The 23,580-nt window shown below is 34.9% G+C and overlaps 1 protein-coding gene across 14 annotated transcripts in view; it reads right to left on the bottom strand.

The window, feature by feature from the left end:
• Window positions 1-23,580, bottom strand: part of HFM1 (HFM1, ATP dependent DNA helicase homolog) — a 91,997-nt gene that overhangs the window by 51,870 nt on the left and 16,547 nt on the right. For all 14 annotated transcript variants that reach the window (XM_021090252.1, XM_021090251.1, XM_021090258.1 and 11 more), the window contains 14 exons: window positions 17,561-17,631; window positions 16,955-17,087; window positions 16,168-16,319; window positions 15,562-15,639; window positions 14,924-15,082; window positions 12,198-12,398; window positions 12,027-12,115; window positions 7,135-7,178; window positions 6,926-7,027; window positions 6,096-6,241; window positions 5,112-5,206; window positions 4,384-4,517; window positions 3,268-3,315; window positions 269-349 (listed from right to left, as the gene is read on the bottom strand). In XM_021090252.1, coding sequence (XP_020945911.1) covers window positions 269-349; window positions 3,268-3,315; window positions 4,384-4,517; window positions 5,112-5,206; window positions 6,096-6,241; window positions 6,926-7,027; window positions 7,135-7,178; window positions 12,027-12,115; window positions 12,198-12,398; window positions 14,924-15,082; window positions 15,562-15,639; window positions 16,168-16,319; window positions 16,955-17,087; window positions 17,561-17,631 — 1,533 coding nt within the window. The remainder of the gene's footprint in view (window positions 1-268; window positions 350-3,267; window positions 3,316-4,383; window positions 4,518-5,111; window positions 5,207-6,095; window positions 6,242-6,925; window positions 7,028-7,134; window positions 7,179-12,026; window positions 12,116-12,197; window positions 12,399-14,923; window positions 15,083-15,561; window positions 15,640-16,167; window positions 16,320-16,954; window positions 17,088-17,560; window positions 17,632-23,580) is intronic.

The raw sequence follows: 23,580 nt of genomic DNA, 5'->3' as shown, positions 1-23,580 counted from the left end.
ATAACAGGAATGAAGCAACCCAGAGATGTGGGCATTTCAACCTCTGCTAAAAGTCTCCAGAATTAGCGAAGACAAACTCCATGCCTGTCGAAAAGAAGCTCTATAATTTTATACATGACTCATATAAATGTATCATGCTAATAATGTTGATGCCCTTTTGAGAACTGACACCATAATTTTACCATCATCTAAATTTTAGTAAAACAAATTTTTTAAATTTAGTCTTAATTTAAACTGTTAAAATTACTAACAATGATGAAAGAATTACCAGTTGGCTTGAAATTAATATCTTCATCCATCTTTATCAAGTCCAGAGATGATAAATCATTCAAATTCTTCAAACACAATTCTATTCAATTATAGAAAACACATTTTTACTTTAGTAAATAAGGAAACAACACAAAATGGAACTTATTATTACATATTCTGAAGTTGCATTTCTGTGTAATTATTCTGGGAAGAACTATGGTCCCTACTTAAGTGGCTTAAAAAAAACATCATTTAAATAAAAGAACCAACTAATATGCTAAAAAAAACTTTCTAATAGTACAAATAATACAAATAATAACAGTAACAATGAATGATAACATGTACAACCTGGAGTTTTAAAATACATTTGTATTATTTAATCCTCAAAAAAACACAATATGACAGATATTAATATGATTTCATACACATGTTAGGAAACTAAAGAATAGAGAGGCTAAGTAACTTGCTCCGGGTCTAGGTAACTGCTTTACTCCCTGACTTCCAATATGGCAATAGTTTTTCTTTTCTTTTTCAGCCATATCTGCAGCATAAGGAAGTTTCCAGGCCAGGGACCGAATCCAAGCTGCTGCTGCAACCTATACCACAACTGTGGCAATGCCAGATCCTTAGCCCACTATGCCAGGCTGGGGATCAGACCCAGGCCCCAGTAGCAACCCAAGCCACTGCAGAAAAAAGGCTGGATCCTTAACCCGCTGCATCACAATGAGAACCCCTCTTTTCTTTTCTAAACTTTTATCAGAGATGTATACACACAAAGTAAAAAGAGTCAAATAGTTCTACAGAGATTGTTCAGAATAACACCAGTCTTTCTTCTCCTTGTAGTTTGCCACTCTCTGGAGGTACCTACTTATGCCCATTTTAGCTGATGATTTTAATATTTACTTCGGCATCTCTGAATAGGACACTATTGCACTTGGAAGGAACCTCTGAATAAGAATCAATGCAAGTGCGCTCTCACGGACTGTTGGAGATCAGAGCAACCTGGTAGCCTATTGCATACAGTGTTCTCTGTTCCCTGCTATGAAGCCCAGGAGATTGGACAGAGTTAGAGCAGAGCGTGGGAATACCACAATCTATTCAATCTTACACAGAATAGCCACTCACAAAATCACAGCTTTCAGAAGGCGAGGTTCTCTGAAAAGTACTTTAGCTTAAGCAATACTGCTTAGGCAGCAGTAGTTTTAAGTGTTTGGCTAAGTAATAAGGCTTTTGAAGTCTTTGCTAATTTTCTTAATTACCCACTATTAAATTAACATTGAATAAGTTAATCAAGCAAACAATAATGCTTACTATAGCTGAGCACTAAGTTTAAGGTTTATAGCAGTGAGCAAGATAAGGCTCTTTATAAAACTTACATTTTACTGAAGAAAGCAATCAATAACAAATGAATAATAAATACTATAGTTTCAGGTAATAAAAGGTATCATGAAAGAAAATTAAGCTGCCAAAGGACCTAAAGAATAATAATTTTATGCTTTTATTTAATTAAGCATATGTGTATTTCTGATATACAGCTTTAAAATTTCTGATTAAAGAAAGGATTCAGTCATCCTAATTTTTCAACATAAACACATTACTTTTTCCAAGAACAGGAAAACAGCAATAATAATACACAAGTTGTTTTGCCTTCCTCTCTATAAATATGGGTTTAAACAAAGTAGTTCAGAAAGCCTCTCTGAGGAGTTGATATTTGAACTAAGACCTGAATGTAGTGAAGGTTCAGGCCATGAAAAATACACCAGAAGTGTTCCAAGAGTGAGGAGCAGGAAGTGCAAGCACCTGAGGAGGGAACAAGCTCGGTGTGTTTAAGGAACAGCAGGATGGCCGATTTGGCCAAAGTAGAATAGAAGAGGGAGAGTGACAGAGATAAAGGCAGGGGGACATCAGATAGGACTCTGTGGGTTCTGGTGAAAGTGTGCATTCTATTCTAGGAGGGGTGGGAGAGCTCCTGGAGGATATAACCAAATCGAGGAAACAGCATATTCTATGCTAAGGACTCTTTCGAATAAATTTAAGGCAGACTTTCAAGGAAACTAAAACATTCTCTCCAGTTATATAATAATTTGGCTATTCTTTATAAGCAAATCTTAGCTACCCTATAATAACTGAAAACAAGGCAAATATGCACTATGAAGAACAGCTAAGAAACGTTAAATCATCATAGTTATCAGAATACAGCAAGGTATTCCTTGGTCTAATTTCTTGTGTATTTGATCATTATGATAAAAAATATGTGCTTTAAAAACTCCATTACAAAATCTGTCAATACATAAAGGATAATAAAACTATTTCATAGATCTGTTTTTCAGCAGCAGCATTATGAAACCGAGCTGCTGCTTATCAGCATGTTTCAACAATATTTTTCAGAAAGACAATTTTACTACTTCATCCTTATCTCTGCATTTTTCTTTATATGTATAGTCAAGTAAAGGATAAAATAAAATTGGCTAAATATTTTTAGGGATCTAACGTTTTTTCTTTTACTGGAAGACAGTCTCAATGCAATGAAGAGGTAGCAATTTCTAATCCTAATAAATGCTCAAGAACATTTTGATATTTTAAAAGATAAGTAATGAAATACTGAGTGACTAACTGAAAGCTAAAACTGAGGTTTGATAGAATACATCATTAGCACAGATTAGAATGAGAAGCCCATAATCAAGCTAGGTTTATATCTTCAATTAAACTAGAAAAGGAAAAAAAAAAAAAGAGCTGTGTACTTATGGGCAACATTTCCAAACACCAGGATCATTTAAAAAAAAAAAAAAAACCAAGTTAATATATTATACAAATGAAGATATTCTGAGAGAATAGATTAATTCAGAAAAAAGTACATGTGTACATGTGCCAACCTGTAAAAAAGAAATAGTTCATAATATTTTTTTCTGCAAACAAGGTTACTTTGAAAAATACAAAGAGTATTCTTATCTTCACAATAATGGGACTTTTTCATTAAAATTTATAGAATATAATTTTTTAGAAGGAAATGCATCTAACCTTGTAATTTTGATTCAATTCCATCTTTGTTCAATCCAGATGCAAAACCTATATGTTTTGAAAATGTAGTAAAATAAAATAGAATGAGCTTAATTTATCTTTATAGGCTCACCTTATACACCAGTTAAGCAGAAAAGAGTAATCTAATTAAATCTTAAACAGAAAAAAATTAGCTTAAGGAGTTAAAACAAGGCTTAAAACTTCTACAGAAAATAAACACTGCTGTGAAATCCTTTCAATATCAATTGGCTCTCTTTTGTTTATTTTACTGTATAACACCCGACCAGGAATACTATACGTGTCCCCCCCCCCCAGAGATCTACAAGTTTTAAACCTCTATGCATTAGAATAGAACTATAAGTCAGGTTTTAATTTTATTTCTGCAATCCCAAGTATTTTTATTTTATAACCTGCACCACACGAAAGAATCCTCTAGAAGCAACATGTGTGTTAGCTTGAGAAGCAAGATGAAAATTCCAGCAGCAACAGTATTACTATATACTTTGATTTGAATACGAATTCAAATAAAATTCAAAACTTTTTTTTGACTTTATTTTAAATAATTTTAGGCATTTTTGTTATTTTTATTGGAGTTAATTTTTTTCTAAAAGTGCTACTTTTAATGGTATTGATTTAAAGACTTATTAAAAGACTGGGAGTAGGAGCTCCCGTTGTGGCTCAGCAGGTTATAAACCCAACTACAATCCATGAGGATGTGGGTAGGATCCCTGGCCTGATTCAGTGGGTTAGGGATCCGGTATTGCCAGGAGCTATGGTGCAGGTCACAGATGCAGCTCGGATCTGGTGTTGCTGTGGCTGTGGCGTAGGAGGGCAGCTGCAGCTCCGATTTGACCCCTAGCCTGGGAACTTTCATATGCTGCAGGTGCAGCCCTAAAAAGCAAAAAAAAAAGTAAAAATTTTTAAAAATTAAAAAAAAAAAGACTGGAAGTAAAACAGATTTCTCACGTTCATCAACTCTTGCCTCTAAACATGTCTGTGATCGTTGTTACTTCTGCTGCCTATTAGTTTCTATAATCTATTCTGTGGCCTATTATTATAAAAACAGACCCAAGGGGCTTGACAAAATGACTACTTTTCCAAATCAAAGCAACAAACCATAGTGAGACGGATTCTTCAAGGCTCTGATATACAGCAAGGTTGATCGTATCCATTCCAAAGCAATGTTGACATCTGTGATGGTATGCAACACTATCTCTGCATTTAAATGCTCAATAAGATGTCTGTGCAAACTAGAGGGGAAAAAACTTTTATTAGTGATATGTATTCCAATGCCATAAAGCTCTTACTTGTTTAGAATAACATTTTGAATAATTCACTAATATAAATAATACACTCTTTGCTACTTTAATAATCCATGAAAGATAACAATTTTCAAAAATATGAGAAAACCTATAAATGTCAGTTAAACTTCTAAAAAGATAGGCATCTCCCTACTTCACAGCTCTAGATAAATTATTGCTTAAAAAAAGGGTGGGGCATGGATTTTATCCTATCTTCCTCATGAGTATTACAATCAAATACTTTACTAAATTTGCATTATTGTGCAAATTTTAAAGAGGTAAAAGGATACAAAAATTATCTTCCTTCTATTACCAATTTGACTTTTTATAACAAGGATGCATGCAACAGCACACTAATAAACACTGCTGAACAAAAATATTACATTGTCTTTTTTTAACTATTAAATTTCTTAAAAGGACACAAACTTTCTAGTTAGATTACTGAAAGGTTTCAAGAAAATGGCCCTAGAAATACCCTAATACATCAAAAGGAAAAACACAGGCTATTGTAACACTATCTTTTTGGAGTATTTTCTGTATTACCTGCTTTCTACAGTGTCACTACAAGCCAGCATCTGAATATACTTCTCTTTTGTACTTAACCGAGTCATAATAACTGCAGTTGCTGTAGTGTCAAACTGGAAGGGAATAAAAACGGAGAAATTTAGTAAAGAAGAGCACACGCTAATACCAGTCTTCTTCAAAAAACTCAGGATTTTCATTCTATATTAAACAGTTGTCTGCCTTAAACAATAGGTCGAAAAGGCCTTAAAAATGCTTCTGAATTTGAACATTAACTGAAAATTTAATTTAAAAACCTTCCAAGAGTATAGATGTAAAAATACCACTTTGGTCTCGATGTAATATAATTTTGGAAGCAGTAAGATCAAAACAAATTTAGGTGACTGGATGAAAGTTGTAAGATTTGGTGCAGTTTATATATACTCAAATTTATCCTATAAAATTATACATTTATATAGCATAATTTTTTACAGTCCTTGAAAAGACACTCTTCCTCAATGTTCCCTTAGTACCTATATGAATGACTTCTTTATTCAAGTCTGTCAGATCAGGCCATGTTTTGTAATGTGTATCGGCTGGCTTTTAATTGTCACAGTATCTAGAGACCACAGTATCTAGAGCCTTTTGTGTCAGGACCAAGGATGCTACCTGCTCTGCAGGGCATGGCAAGTCTACACAATGAAAAACTGATCCACCCAAAATGCCATAGCAGCCCCCATTCAGAATAAAAAACAAAAACAAAACCCCTCAAAACCAAAAAGACCTTTAAAGTGCACCCAGCCATTCATCGACCAGTGGGAGCTTAGAGGGAGGTGAGGGAGTATGTCTCCTTCGGTGAGGCTTGTTTTACTTCTACTGCTCTATTACAGTACATTTTCTTAGTTACATTTATTTTTAAACCTAATCTGAATTGGAAATGCTAATCTTTTAACAAAAATAATTTTTTTTTTTGCTTTTTACCTTCTCTTTAAGATAAAGTACAAACAGTGAAATATGATCACTTACTTGAGGTCGACCAGCTCTACCAATCATCTGTAGAATATCTGTTTCACTGTACTCTTCAAACATCCCTCCAGCATAATGCATTGTAGATTTGATAACTACTAGATGAGCAGGCAAATTTACTCCCATAGCTAAGGTACTAGTAGTAACTGCATCAGATTAAGGAATATTACTTTAAAGTCATATAACTTAATTGTTTCAGGTAAACATTTTCTTCTAAAAGATATATTCTTATAAATGTAACAAAAACTCAAATGTAGGGAATTTAGAATAAAAAGGAGAAAGAAAAGAACATTACAATGTAAAATAATACATCTTAAAACTGAAAAACTATTAAATTCTTACTTTTCAAATTGCACTATGTTTAGTAAGATAATAAAGAACTAAAACTGCAAAGAGTTTACTATAACGTGTATATACATGTATATGTATGGGTAGTTATATAATTTTTAGATTCTTAGAAGAAAAGCAGAAATAAATCAAGATACTTGAGCTTTTTTTTTTTTTCTCTTAAAATATTTTCCAGCATATCTTAGAGTTCCCATTGTGGCTGAGTGGTTAATGAACCCAACTTGTATCCATGAGGATGCAGGTTCAATCCCTGGCCTTGCTCAGTGGGTTAAGGATCTGGCATTGCCATGAGCTGTGGCGTAGGTTGTAGAGGTAGGTGGCTCAGATCCAGTGGTTGTGGTGTAGGCTGGCAGCTACAGCTCCAATTCGACTCCTAGCCTGGGAACCTCCATATGCCCCAGGTGCAGCCCTAAAAAGACAAAAGACAAAAAAAAAACCTTCCAACAAATCTTGTAATGTCTACAAGAATATGTTTTACTTACAAAGAACTGGTAGATCTCCAACAGTAAAAGCTCCTTCGACTACTTTTCTATCTGACAGCTCCATGCCAGCATGATGATAAGCAACACCGTGTATTAAGAGATCTGTAAAAGAAATATATCATCTGCTATATACTGTTAATATTTCACCAGTAATCGGCTCCTTTTATCTACAGCTGAAAATACTATTCAAAAATTATCTCTAAACCTACCTCTCAATTTTGAATCTCTTATGGAATATGCACATTTATGTAACCTATTTAAAAAAAACACAAAATTACTGGATTATTCCCATTAACATCAAAAATTCTTAGTGTATCAGTTATTTTGAAGATTACAGATATCAAAATATTTTCACAATGTCATTTTTTGAAAACCATCTTTAAGAAATAGAGAACACTTAACTTTCATACTGAGAAGGCTCTAATTTCACAATTGAATAAAAGCAAACAAACAAAAAAACCCCAAATAACTCAATTAAAAACTGGGCAAAAGACATGAATGGATTTTTTTTTTTTGGAGATGACATCCAAATGGACAAGAGCATAAGAAAAGGTGCTCAACGTAAATAGTCCCCAGGGAAGTGCACATTTAAACCACAGTGAGACATCGCCTCACACGCTACCAAAAAGACAGCACATAGCAAGTGCTGGGGAGGATGCAGAAAGAAGGGAACCTTCGTGCGTCGTTGGTGGGAATGTAAATTAATGCAGCCACTCTGGAAAGCAGTATGGCGACTCCACACAAATGTTAAAATAGAACTACGGTATGATCCGGCAAGTCTACTCCTAGGTATTTATCCAACAAAAACAGAAACACTAATTCAAAAAGATATACACACCACGCCCCTATGTTAACTGCAGTGTTATTTACATATCCAAGATATGGAAGCAACCTAAGCACCCAACAATAGATGAAGGGATAAAGAAAATCCATCCACACACACAGATATATACATCCATGTATATACACAGGAATATTACATAAATAATAGAATGTACTCAGCCATAAAAAGAATGAAATCTTCCCTGTTGTCACAGAATGAAATTTGTGACAACATGGATGAACCCAGAGGGTTAATATGCTAGGTGAAATAAATCAGACAGAGAAAGACAAATACTGTATCATTTCAGTCATGTGTGGAATCTAAAAAACAGAACAAGTGAACAAACAGAACAGAAAAAAAACAGAGTCATAGAACAAACAGGTGGTTGCTAGAGGGGAGAAAGGTAGGAAGTGGAGAGAAAGTGAGAGGGATTAAAAGGAACAAACTTCCAGTTACGGAATAAATGCGTCATGGGTACAAACTGTAGTGTGGGGAATACAGTCAATAATTATGCGGTCTCTTATATAGTAACAGACTGGAACTGGACTTATCTTAGTGGTCATTTGGAAATAATCGGAAATACCGAATCACTATGTCGTATAGTAGGAACTAACATAGCATTGTAGGTCAATTACACTTCAAAAACAAACAGACTCAGAGAAAAAGAGGTCAGTTTTCTGGTTACCAGAGGCAAGGGTGGGGAGAGGGGAATCGAATGAAAAGAGTCAAAAGGCACAAACTTCCAACTGTAAGATAAACAGGTACTAGGGATGCGATGCACCACATGATAAATACAATTAACACTACTGCATGTTATATATAAAAGTTAAGAGAGTAAATCCTAAGTTCTTAATACAAGTAAAAAATTTTTTTCTCTTTCTTAATTTTGCATCTGTATGTATGATGGATATTCATGAAACTTATGGTGGTCATCATTTCATGCTATAAGTCAAGTCATTATTCTGTACACCCTAGATTAACACAGTGCTGTATGTCCATTATATCTCAATAAAACTGAGGAAAACAAGAAAATAAATAATTATAAATAAAATTAGCAAAAAAAAGGAAGAAAAAGAAAAAAAAAACAAAAACCCCAAAGGCTCAGGCAACATTTTCTCTATCAGCATACTACCAATTAACTTCCTGAGGTAAACCAAAATTTTTCAAAATATAGAAATACTTTTTAATTTAAATGCATGATACAACGGAAAAAGTATTTTTAAAAAGGTAAGGCGACCAGCGGACACAAAAGTTGGGCATGGTAGACTAGTTTAGAACCTTAGTAACAGACCCTGGGGCTGATGGGCAAAACGAAGTCTTGCGGCAGCTCGCAGACTGCGGCTGGTTAAAGGGGAGCCCACCGAGCAGCAGTCTCCCCACAGTCGACACCGGCCGGCAATGGCGTCCCATTCCTTTTCACTGATGTCTTTCTCAGGGAACGAAGTAAAAGCAGAACATACAAATGAGGTTCTATTCCACCGCTCCTCATTCCTAGTAAAAGACTGTGATATATGATAAATACCTCTCGTGTATGAAATAAAGAGGTGGGTAGGAAGAAATCTATGCTATTATCATCTTGTTTGCATGAATTTCACATTTTCCCTCTCTATCTACTTCTTAGATCTCATGTACTTTTCCGACTATAATCTTTATTTCAGTTTCTCTTACTCTCTCTGGCTCTCTACTGTATCTTATTGTTTAATCATGTTTTGTCGATGTTTGTAAAGAAAATGTAATGTAGATGCTGCACCACAGAGATTTTTTTTCTTAGGCAGCAACTAAAGGGATCGAGTTAAATCCTTAAAACTTGATTTTAAAGTAAAGTTATGAACATAGTAAGTAGAGTGTGAACAGGTGGCTACATAAGTAATTTTTCAATGAACTAAAGAACTAGAGATCAATCTTTTTCGTGGCTAGAAAGTCAAAGAATAATCCTCCTGCCTTGATGTACACATCCTGGTCGAAAAGACTAGAGGTGTAGCCACAGGGTAGACTGCAATTGGAAAGCTGCTTTGACCCAAAGTAAGCATATCCCCTCATACAGAATTAGTGAGAAAAATCAGTATCTACTCACATCCACATATAATTATCCATCCAATTTTAGTTTTGTGGTTCACCACTGGATATATTTACTGATCCCCCAGAGTTGCTATTAATGATAACAGCAAGTTAATACTAGTAGTAAGCATGTGCCAGCACTCTGCTGAGTCTTGCTAAGACTGAGCAGTAAATAAGATGACCATGAGTCCTTCTTTCCTCCAGAAGTTCCAGTCTAATGAACAGAAGAGATGTTGAGAAAAAAACAAAAGAGTACTTCTTATAATAACAATAAGTGCGATGAATTAAAAACACACGGTGCCTATAAGAGAAAATATAGGAATCCCAGGAAACTTCCTGGGAAATAAATATTAAAGGTGAGACTTGAAGGATAAATAAGAGGTAAAAAACCATTCTAAGCAAAGAAAAGATGCGGGAAAGCCCTGTGTAGGGGACACTCTGGTGTGTTCACAGAACAGAGAGGGCAACATGGTTTAAGCACAGTGAGTAAAGGAGGGGCATGCCACGGTTCGGCTGAACAAGTAGCTGGACGTCACCTTACACAGGGTGCTGCAGGTGGGTTAAGTATTTAGGATTTTATCCTAATGATGATAAAAAAAACTTTTTAAAAGATTTAGGTAGGAAAATGACATATGAGGATTTGAAATTTTATTTTATTTTATTTTTTGTCTTTTTGCTATGTCTTGGGCCATTCCCGCAGCATATGGAGGTTCCCAGGCTAAGGGTCGAATCAGAGCTGTAGCCGCCAGCCTACGCCAGAGCCACAGCAATGAGGGATCCGAGCCGCATCTGCAACCTACACCACAGCTCACGGCAATGCCAGATCGTTAACCCACTGAGCAAGGGCAGGGATTGAACCCGAAACCTCACGGTTCCTAGTCGGATTTGTTAACCACTGTACCACGACAGGAACTCCCTGGATTTGTAATTTTAAACAATCATTCTGCTATGCATATAACATTAAAATGGGACAAAAGTGTGTTTGCGGTCATCAGACAAAAAGCAAGAGATTAACAGTGACTGGAACTAGGGAGGTGGCAATACTGATGGACACAAAGTGATAAATTTGAGATCTCCTTAGAAGTAAGAATAGACAGGACGTGGTAACTGATTGCCTGTGGGGAAGAGGGTGAAGGAGATGCCAGGGACAGGTTTCTACTGTGAGCAACCAGGGAGGTGAGGTATAATTAAGATGGGGAAGAGTGGAGAGGAGACTTTGAGAGAAAGAACCAAAGTTCTCTTTAGGACACGCTGAACTTGAGATGCCCACAGGTACACAACTGGGGACGTCACTTAGGCAGATGGACCGGAGGCCCAGAGCTCAGAATGGAGGTCTGTGTTGGAGCCAGACATTTGGAAATTCACGGACATATACATATGTGTATACATATGTTCTTTGAACCCATGTGATAATCAGATTCAAATACCTAGAGTGTGGAATCAGAAAGAATGAACCTTGGATAGGATCTCTAGAATGGTAACACTTAAGAACTGGGTAGAAGTGGAGTTCCCATCGTGGCTCAGTGGTTAAAGAGTCCAACTAGGAACCATGAGGTTTCTTTCGGGTTCGATCCCTGGCCTTGCTCAGCGGCTTGGGGATCCGGCGTTGCCGTGAGCTGTGGTGTAGGTTGCAGACACGGCTCGGATCACGCGTTGCTGTGGCTCTGGTGTAGGCCAGCGGCTACAGCTCCAATTAGACCCCTAGCCTGGGAACCTCCATATGGCGTGGGAGCAGCCCTAGAAATGGCAAAAAAAAAAAAAAAAGAATCAGGTAGAAGAGGCGAAAAGGGACTGCGAATGAGTGGAAAGTAAAGCCGGAAGAAATGTGGTAGAGGGTGATCATGGAAACACAAAGTCCAGAGTTTTTAAATAATGTAGGAGTGGTCCAACATGTTAGAAGCTCCTGATAGATCTATTAGCAAGATCAGCTTACTGAAAGATCACAAAAGATGCTGGATTGAAAGCGGGTTTAAAAAAAAAAAAAAAAAAAGCCAGCACTATGACTAATCTGGCTATGAAATAACGACTATAGGATCACAGTTGCACAAAGATTCATTGTCTTATGTAATTCTCCAAATTGCTATTATCATTATTTTCCAGATGAGGAAATGGAAGCTTGGAGAGGTCAAGCAACTTGAAAAAGTCAACCCAATTTTCTCATCTCATCCATGTGATCGCTTAAAGTCTTTCCGCCTCCAAGACAAAAATTTAAAGACTTACCTCTGTTTCTGTTCCACCGTCATAATAAACTTGGCATCTTTCACAAGAATGGAAGCAGCCTGTTGTACACCTTTCCTTGTTGCACAAAACTAAAAATGAATGAGTAACTTTTGTATTAATCATATTAAAAAGTGAACAGCACACTAAAAATAAATAACCAATAATCCGTACCACAAGTGTGGGTTTCTGATCGGAGTACGTTTGTACAACACTGGCAATTTTGTAGTTGAGGGTTAAATCAAACTTAAATTCAGTTTGGTTATTACTGCAGGGAAAACCAAGGACCACTTTCCGAAGCTTCACTGGTCTATGTTTCTCATCCATTTTCAGACAGATAGCGGATCTTTCACCATCTGAAAGCCATTCTGCAATCTTTAAAACAGAAACATACACATTAAAAATTTTTTCTAGTAAAGGTTTATGGCCAAAAAAGCCCAACTATAGACCATGTTAAAGTCAAGGTATAAAAATATTTAATCAAATGGTCTTTTTCAACACTATATATTCTAGGGACACTACTGTACTGATATATTACAGGAAATATTTTCTATAGTAGTATTTCAAGATTATACCCACTTTTCAACATGGTAAACTTCCAATTAATTATTATTACTTCGTTACATTTTTCCTCTTTAAGAGTCTAAAGTAAATGAATTAAGAGAAATTGAATTTCTCACTAGCATTGTAACTTCCTTGCTATTTTTTAGAACTACACCAAGATATGGCTTGACACTTTTGTGTTATCCTACTAGCTGAAGGGTAGTGAAGTAATGACTGGTTTAGATGGGCAAGGGTTGGCAACTTTTTAAACAAAGGACAAAAATCCTTGAGAGACGGCAGTGGCAAAAGCATGTTTCAGACTCAATGCAAGAATCCTTAATTTCTGGAGCTATGGAGAGCCATCCTTAACTTCACATAATCTGCTTAGGCTTCATGCCCTGCTATGAAACTGACCATTGCTTTGACAGGAAGATGGATTAATGAGTTTCAAGTTGCACAGGAAGGAAATGTTAAAACATTTTCAAGGTACTCATAGATAGAAATGAGAACAAGAAATTACAATTTAAGAGGAGCAGGCGGCTGAAGACGACGGACTTAATTTAGAGGAAAACGGAGGAAGAGGACTTGTAGAAACAGAGAGCATTCACAGAGGCAGTGATTGTCACAAAGGGGAAGAGAATTTCAAGAATTATAGGGTATTGATATTTAATAGCCGTTTACAAATCACAGAAAGTTTAGTGCCCCAATGTGAAAAGGGGTAAAGGCCATGACCTGGCAAATTGCAAAAAAAAAGAACTTAGAAGTAGTTGACAAATACATTAAAAATATTTACATCAGTAGTAATCAAAGCAGCACAAAAATTTAAAATAAGGTACCATTTTAAAACAGCAAATTTGAGGACTAGTTAAAACTAATAACAATTTCATTATTATACTGTCCAGCATTAGAATACAGAGAAATGGCTGACAGCAGAAATGTAAATGAATATTTACTGAAAGCACTGTGTCCTTAGTTTTATATACCCTTTGACTCAGTTATTCTATTTAAGTGCATCATAAGGAAATAATTGTAATGTTTTCAAAGATTGATTTCAGCACTATTTATGATAGCAAAAATTGGAAATAATCTACCATCATTCAGATATTAGATAAACAAATTAAAATAAAACCACAAAAATTGTATTAAATAAAAATATTTAGGAGTTCCCATCATGGCACAATGGAAAAGAATCCTAGGAACCATGAGGTTGCAGGTTTGATCCCAGGCCTTGCTCAGCTCAGTGGGTTAAGGATCCGGTGTTGCCATGAGCTGGGGTGTAGGTAGCAGACACAGCTTGGATCCTGTGTTGCTGTGGCTGTGGTGTAGGCCAGCAGCTGTAGCTCCGATTCAACCCCTAGCCTGGGAACCTCCATATGCCACGAGTGTGGCCCTAAAAAGAAAAAAAAAAAAATTTAATGACATGAAACATTTGTAGCTAACACACAGTCATAAAAGAGTATGTAAATTATGATTCCATCAATACATCTAGAAGGACGAATGCTAGTTTCTTGTTGTTTATTTTATTCTTTTAAATATTCTCTATTATTCTTGAATATGAACAAAACAAGTTGTCATTTTAAGAACAAAAATGATTAATTGTGCTAAAAAAAGATAAAGGCAAAATTTCACATTAGGGTTTAGAGAATATAGCAGATTTTGGGAAAACAATCTCTAAGAATTAGCAGGAGAAAAAAGTCTTTTACAGTAGGCAAAGACATAAATAGGAGTGAGAAAGCAGAGACAGTATATTATTTTCCCAGTTTGCCAAAAAATTGAAGAAAAAAAGTTAGGACATACATTTGTTATAGAAAGTATAATATTATACAATTATTTCTATACATGTTCATGTACCCTATTATCCATTAGCTCCTCCTCAAGAGGAGAGTCTCTATGTTTTCACTTTAGCATCTATCACCAGTGCTCTTCACAATTCCAGGCACACAGAGTTGGGAGAGGTGGGTGCAGTCACCTAATCATTTTTATTCTCCACCATACTTTGCTAGACAACTAGAATAAGCTGTTTATAACAATCATAACACCACTATTAGTCAAGTTATTACAGCGTCTAAACTCCATGAATCTAAGACTTTTAGATACTAATAAACAATAGACTTGTACCACAAATTTTTTTTTAAACCCAATCACCAAATTTTATGGCCCTAAAACTACCTTACCCATGAGATCTAATCATAACTTTCCACGAAACGCTTCCCTATTAAATTGGTTAGGTGATTTACAGGAAAAAAAAAAAAAAAAAAAAAAAAAAAACCACAAAAATCTCACTTTCCTCCAAGATTAAAATGATTAAATATTTCACTAAGTCATAAAAAATCTGATAGACTAAAATTCTAACTTACATCCTCAGCATTTGGAATTGTTGCAGATACAGCTACAAATCTCATTGGAATAATATTTCTGGGATTTTCCACAGCATGAGATAAAAACTGCACAGTTTTCATCCTGCTGACAACAACTTCAAGAGTTGGTCCACGATTTTCATCTTTTACAACATGTACCTGAGAAAAAAAATTAAGAAAGAATCATTAGCTATAAAAATAAAAATCTAGGAGTTCCCACTGTGGCTCAATGATAACAAACCCAACTAGTATTCATGAGGATGTGGGTTCGATCCCTGGCCCCGGCTCGGTGGGTTAAGGATCCAGCATTGCTGCAAGAGCTGCGGTAGAGGTCACAGATGCAGCTCAGATCTGGCGTTGCTGTGTGGTTGTGGCACAGGCCAGCAGCTGCATCTCTGTTTGACCCCTAGCCTGGGAACTTCCACATGTGGATGCTGCCTAAAAAATAAATAAAAATATAAAAACCTAACCAATTTAAATGTACAATAATATTAGCATTCTTCCTTAAGAAAATAAGGATTTTCCACTTGAAGGGATAAAGCAAATACAGAATTTGGTTGAAAATGTCTTGTTTCTTTCTATCCATTCAAATCAACTCTTTCATGTTTTTCTCTGAGAATGAATCATGTGCTCACTACCTCATCAATGAGAAACAGTCGAACCAGTTGGACCAAAGAGTTGTCTCTCCATTTTCTAGTCATGCTATCCCATTTTTCCTAGAGAAAAAAAAATGCGAGTGGTTTAACATGATAAGGAATTATAAGTATAAAGATGTTGATAAAATTTCTGACATGCTACAAAGATGGGTATCCCAAAAAAAAGATCCCCAAAAGATAAAGATTTTTAAAATTTTAAAGGATTCTGATCATCTTGTGTTTAAAAAACTAAACCCCCATTTATTTTTAAGTTTAACCAAAATATTCAAAATTACAGTCTAATTACCTTTGTAAGCTCTGTCAAGTCCTCCCTCTACAATACACAATATTTGAGTAAAAGAATACACGCAATGTATGATTGTAAACTATCCACAATACGAACTGACTATTCGTATCTTTTGCCCATTTACTTCATTTGGTTGTTTGTCTTTTACTTACTGATTTGTTAGTATTCCTTATATACACTGAATACTATTACTTTTTTTTGTTTCTTCTACTTTGTGTTTTCTTTTAGCTTTTTTTCTCGGTAAAGAGAAAAAGATATTTTCTAATAAACCAAGGAAATAATAAAGTATAAATAACACCTACTGGAGTTGTCATAATAATATGGGCATGCTGAATCTCAAACAGGTCATCCATGACTGTATCTCCCGTGAGTTCTTTACAATTCAATCCTATTGGTCCAAATTTTTCTTTCCAGTCATCAAAACGCTGACTGCACAGGGCTTTTATTGGTGCCACTACAAGAATATATTTATTTTGAATATCAGGGCAATTTAAAAATTATTTTTACAATGTTGGTTAATAAAGTTAAGATAAAAATACATATCTAGGTGCTGCCTAATGTTTATAATTCCAAAGTTAACAATATAAATATACTACTTAGAACTATAAAGGTAATCATCAAACAGAACTAAAAACGAAAAAAGGAAGTGACAGCTCAGGAAACTGTAACCAAGAGTGAAGAAACGGTAGGGCAGGAAATTATCACTGTTGTGATCATGGATTTAACCAGGTACATAACTTACTTTCATGAAAAAAAATTAAATATATACCTAAAAAAGGAGAGTAGAGGTTCCTCTGGAAATTTCCAGAACTACAAAATGTTTGATGCTATTGTTCATCATGCCTGGTCTTTTGAAAATAAACATATAAAGGCCAAATTCTCAATTCCAATACTATTTTCATTTAAAAGTCTGGAAAAATGTGTTTTGAATTTAATGTAACAGATAAGACTAAATGTGGTATGTCTTTATTTAAAAAGTATGGAAAAACCAAATAATGATTCCTAGGTCTTGAATTTATTTCTTGTTTTTACCTCATGATTTTTCATTATTATAATTAATTACTGCTCTTACAATAAATACATACTTACTGTAAACAATTTTAATGTTTGACCATGGCAATGGTACTTCCATTAACAATCTTGTTATAGCTAGTTCAAACATTACAGTTTTCCCAGAACCAGTTGGAGCACAAACCACAACATTCCTATCTGTATAAAGAAGCTGAAAAAAAAATTTTAAGCAATCATGGAATATACAGAATTTTTCACTCACATTCTCAATGTTTTAGAAAATATGCCCTAGGAAGACAACATGGAATAAAAGTTGAAACACCTTTACCTCTAAATCTAATACAATAGTGAGCTTGCTCTAGACCCACCACTGTCAAAACATAATACCATTAATAATTTATCACCTTATTTTGTCAAAGTAATATGCTAGACCTAGAAGAAAATAATTTCTTTAGCTTCCAGAGAAATTTTTATAAATCTAACAAATATAAACCAACCCACCTACAAAAATTACATGCATTCATTTAACAAACATCTTTTGAGCTCGTATAATGTGCAGTCACTGAATGCTGCACTGAAGACATAAAGATGAATGTGATCCAATCCCTGCTCATAGCACATAATCTAGTAAAAAAAATAAAAAAATAAGAGGCAAGTAAGTCAATAATTAAACAAAATACTTACATCATCAAAGGCTTTAGACTGGATATAGTTGAAATATGGGAATTCTTTGAAAACACTTCTAAATTTTGCCGCTTAGAATAACATTAAGGAGTCAAATACTTCAGAATTTTAAAAATTGGTTACTTTCAATTTAAAAATTCGGTTAAAGTAATATTGGCTTTGACAATATTTAATGATGAGACTTTAAGACTTGTTATTTTGGCATCATAAGAAAGGAATTAACAAATACAGAGGGAAGGACCAAGATGGCAACACAGAGGTTCCTGAAGGTCCATCTTCCAAAGGATCCACTAAATGAGCAGCTACACATGGAGTACCTCCCGCCAAGAAATCCCCAAACAAGCTGAACGATCCCTTTTCACTAGGTAAATGAGAAAACACCCACATCAAAATGGGTAGGAAAGCCTGAGAAACTTTTGCCATAAATCCCACCCTGGCACGTCACCATACAATTGGGAAGAAAACCCCAACTCCCAGCATCTCCCTGAAGAGCAAGTTTAGATCACATATTTAGGCCCCAATTTTTAAGGCTCCCACTGGGGTTGGGCTCTCAAAACTGCAGCTCTGTAGGCCAACAGGGCTTGCATTTACAAGCAAAACAAACAATCAGCTTTTAAACGGGCACAGGAGTATCCTACTACTCCCATAGGTATATATCCAGGCTCAGTGAAAAGGGAGCAGGCAAAAATGACCACCTTCCATTTCTCTCTGAAAGAGATTTAATGCAGAGAGTCAAGGAAAGTGAAGAAACAGGGGAATATGTTCTAAACAAAACAAAACAAAAAGAAAAAACTCCAGAAACTAAACTTAATGAAACAGAGACAAATGATTTATTGGATAGAGAGTTCAAAGTAACACATAAAGATGCTCACTAAGGTCAGGAAAGAAATGCATAAGCAAAGTGAGAATTCCAGCAAGGTCATAGAAAATATTCATCACAGAGCTGATGAATACAATAACCAAACTGAAAATTTCATTAGAAGATTTCAACAAAAGACAAATCAACTGAAAGAAAGGATAAGTGAACTTGAACACAGGGCTGTGGAATTAATGCAATCTAAGGAGCAAAACAAAACAAAAAAGAATGAGAAAGAGTGAAATTAGCTTAAAGGACTTATGGAACACTATCAAATGGAACAATATACACATTATAAGGGTCCCAGAAAAAAAGAGAGGAAGGGGAAGAAGGCTTATTTAAAGAAATGTTGGAAAGTTACCCTAGCCTGGAGAAAGAAACAGATATCCAGGCTCAGAAATTACCGAAGAAGGTGAATCACAAGAGACCCACATTGAAAGACACAGTAATTACATTGTTAAAGATAAAGACAGAGAGGAAATCTTAAAAGAACCAAGAGAAAAAGCAACTTGATACATGTAAAGTAATCCTCATAAGACTATGAGTGAACATTTCAGCAAAAACCTTGCAGAGCAGATTGTGGAATGCTATATTCTGGTTACTGAAAGAAAAAACTGCCAACAAAGAATATTTTACCTGGCAAAGCTGTCCTTCAGAATTGATGAAGAGATAAAGAGAGTTTTTTATACAAATAAAAACTGAAGGAGTTCATCACTAGAGGAGTTTTACAAGAAATACTAAACAGAGTTCTTCAAGCTGAAATGAAAGGATGCTAATTAGTAACAGGAAAACATATGAGAGTATAAAACTCAATGATAAAGACTGATACATAGTTAAACTGAGGATACTCTAATATTGTAATGGTGGTAGTTAATCACTTACAACTCTAGCATAGAGGTTAAAAGACTTAAGTATTATATCTATACTAATTTATTAATGGATACATAATATAAAAAGACATAAATTGTGACATTAAAAAATATAAAGTGTGAGGGAACTGAATATAAAATTGTAGAGCTTTTGTATTCATTCAAAGTTAAGTTGTTATCAGCTTAAGATAGACTGTTAAAACTATAATATATTTATGCAAGCTTCACAGTAACTACAAAGCAAAACTCTATAGTAGATCTACAAAGATAAAAAGAAGAACATACTACCACAAAAAAATCATCAAATCATGAAGGAAAGGACCAAGAGGAGGAGAAAGGAGCAAGAGAATAACAAAATGTCCCAAAACAATAAAATGACAATAATAAGTCCATATTTACCAATAAATACTTTGAATATAAGTGGACTAAATTTTCTAATCAAAAGACATAACATGGCTGAATGGATTTAGAAAAAAAGGATTAAATTATGTGCTGCCTACAAGAGACTCATTTCAGCTTTAAGGACACATATAGATAGAAAGTAAAGAGATAGAAAAAGATATTTATTCTATACCAATGGAAATCAGAAGAAAGCAAATATAGCTCTACTTATATCAGACAAAATAAACTTAAAGCTAGAAATTGTAACAAGAGACAAAGAGATAATTATATAAAGATAAAGGGGTCAAATCATCAGGGGGATATAGCAACTGCAAGACTGGATCCCCTAATATAAAACAAATATTAACAGATCTGAACAGCAAAATAGTAATATAATAATAGTAGGGGCTTCAAAATCTGTCTTTCAACAATGGAGAGATCATTCAGAAAGAAAGTCAACACAGAAACACTGGACTTAAACTATGCCTTAGACCATATGGCTATAACAAATATATACAGAGCATTCCCTCCAGCAGTAACAGAATAGATGTGTGCACATGGAACATTCTCCAGGATAGATCACATGTTAGGCCACAAAACAAGTCTTACCAAAGTTTTAAAAGAAGACTGAAATCATATCAAGCACATTTCCCAACCATAACAGTACAAAACTAAAAATCAAATAAAAGAATAAAATTGGAAAATTCACAAATATATGAAGATTAAACAACATTCTCCTGAACAACCACTAGGGTCAAAGAAGAAATCAAAAGGGAAATCAAAAACATATCTTGAGACAAATGAAAATGGAAACACAACATACCAAAATTTATGGGATGCAATGAAAGCAGTTCTGAGAGGGAAGTTAACAGTGTTAACTGCCAAAAAACCAATAATATCAGAAATGAAAGAGGAGAAAACACAACTAATAACACAAAGATACCGTGTTATAGTTGAGGATAACTAAACATAAGAATGCCCACTCTTGCCACTTTTATTCAGCATAATATTAGATGTCCTAGATATGACAATCAGACAAATAAGAAAGAAAGAAAAAGAAATAAAAGGAAGCAAAATTGGAAAGGAAGAAGTATAACTGTTTCTATTTGCACATGATATAAAATTATATACAGAAAACTCTAAAAACCACACACACACACAACTATTAAATTAATGAACAAATTCAGTGAAGTTGCAGGATACAAAATCAATATACAAAAATCAGTTGTGTTTCTATACACTAACAACAAAATATTAGAAAGAGAAATGAAGAAATCGATCACATTAACAACAGCATAAAAAAGAATAAATACTGAGGAATAAATTTAACCAAGTAGGTAAAAGATCTGTACACTGAAAATTATAAGATGATGAAAGAAATTGAAGACATAAATACATGGAAAGTTATTTCATATTTATAGATTCAAAGAATACCACTGAGTGTCCACACAACCCTAAGAAATCTATAGATTCAGTGCAATCCCTATCTATAAATTCCAAGTACATTTTTCATAGAAATAGAAAAAAGAATCTTAAAAATTGTATGAAACCACCACGCACATAAAAAAAAAAAAAAAAAAAAAAAAAAAAACCCAAACAGCCAAAGCAATCCTAGGAAAGAACAAAGAGGGTGGCATCACACTTCCTGATTTCAAACTATATTACAAAGCTATGGTAATCAAACCAGTAAGGTATTGGCATTAAAGAACAGACTCATAGATCAATGGAATAAAACATCCAGCCCAGAAATAAACCCATGCATATATGGTCAATTCATTCAACAAAAGGAGCCAAGAATTGGGAAAGGATAGTCTCCAGATGGGAAAACTGGATATCCACATGCAAAAGAAGGAAAATGTGCTCTTAACTTACACCATACACAAATATAAACTCAAAATGGATTAGACTTAAACATAAAACTTGAAATCATAAAACTTATAGAGGAAAACATAGGGGAAATCCTTCTTGACAATGATCTTGGCAATGATTTTTTGGATCTAAAACCAAAAGGAAAGGCAACATATGCAATAGTAACCACGTGGGACTACATCAAACTAAAAAGCTTTTGCACTGCAGAAGAAACCATCCACAAAATTAAAAGGCAACCTAGGAATGGGAGAAAATATTTGTAAACCACATATCCAATAAGGAGTTAATATCCAAAATATATGAAAACCTTTTAAAACTCCAAAAATAAATAGCCCAATTTAAAAATAGGCAAAGAAAATGGATTAGATACCTAAATATAAGACCTTATACTATAAAACTCTTAAAGGAAAATATAGGCAGAACACCCTCTGACATAAATTGCAGCAATATCTTTCCATTACCCCCAAGGAAAATAAAAACAAAAATAAACAAATGAGACCTAATTTAACTTTAAATTTTTTGCATAGCAAAGGACACCATAAACAAAACAAAGAGACAACCCGCAGAATGGGAAAAAATGTGTGCACATGATACAACTGACAAGGGACTAATCTCCAAAACATACAAACTCATGCATCTCAACAACAAAAATAAATAAATAAATAACCCAATCAAAAAATGGGCAGAAGACCTAAACAGACATTTCTCCAAAGAAGACATACAGATGGCCAAAAAAACACATGAAAAGATATTCAGCATCACTATTAGAGAAATGCAAATCAAAACTACCATGAGGTACTACCTTACACTAGCCAGAATGGCCATCATCAAAAAGTCTACAAATGGGAGTTCCCATCATGACTCAGAGGAAAGGAATCTGACTAGCATCTAAGAGGACGCAGGTTTGATTCCTGGCCTTGCTCAGTGCGTTAAGGATCCGGCATTGCCGGGAGCTGTGGTGTAGGTCACAGATGCAGCTCGGACTCCATGTTGCTATGGTTGTGGAGTAGGCCAGCAGCTACAGCTCCGATTCAACCCTAGCCTGTGGAACCTAAAAAAAAGGTTACAAATGAACTTATGTACAGAACGGAAACAGACTCACATATTTTGAAAACAAAATTATGGATACTAAAAGGAATAGGTGGTGGGGGGAAGTTGTAAATAAAGAAGCCTTCTCCAGCTGAGGCTATTACAATCTATTAGGACATATAAGACATAAAATATATCTGAGAATACAAATACCTAGTTATTTAAGCAATTATATTTTTATGAAGATATACAAAAATTGATAGATTGTGATAAGTGATCCTGTTAAAGTTAAATCCGAGCTATTACCTCTCTGCTCAAATTCCCCCCCTTTCTTTCAAAGTAGATGGCCCCACATCCTGCACGATCTTGCCTTCCCACTCCACCTTTGTGCTTCTGACCTCGAGTCCTGCTATTTTTGCTTCTGACTCATCTCCTTACTTTATTGGACACTTTCTGTCCTTCAAAGACACCAGCCATTTTCATACTGGAAAGTCTTCCCTCTGCTTGGAGTCTTCCTCTCTCCATACTTCCTTGGCTCTTTCTCTTCCTTCAATTACTTACATCTCACCTTCTGAAGACCTACCCTGATTACTCTAATTCTAATCCTGAGCCTCAACTCCAGCATTCTCAATTTCATCAACCTTCACTCTGGTCCATTTTTTATTTCATATTACTCATCACCTTCTAAAGTGCTGTATGACTCACCCATGTACCGTTACAATTGTTCTGATCTATCCTGATTCCCACCTCCACTCCAAGAATGTGAACGCCTCCAAAGCCAGGATTCATCACCTGCTTTCTTAACTGGCATATCCCAAATGCCAGTCATACAGTAAGTACTCAATTAATACAGGTTTGCATTTATTAAATCAAGCAGATAATTTACAAATCTTCATTTTACTTTCTGTTGTGCCTTGTGTCAGAATACTTGTGCCCCTCACCAAATGCAATATTGAGTGTGTAAATCCATCAGCTTTTGAATCTCATTTTTCCTTCAAAATACATCTCTTCCTTTA

Source organism: Sus scrofa, chromosome 4 (genome assembly GCF_000003025.6).
Source record: "Sus scrofa isolate TJ Tabasco breed Duroc chromosome 4, Sscrofa11.1, whole genome shotgun sequence".
Taxonomy (NCBI): domain Eukaryota; kingdom Metazoa; phylum Chordata; class Mammalia; order Artiodactyla; family Suidae; genus Sus; species Sus scrofa.
Note: the sequence above shows the minus strand (reverse complement) of the source record. Positions and strands in the feature narration are given on the sequence as shown.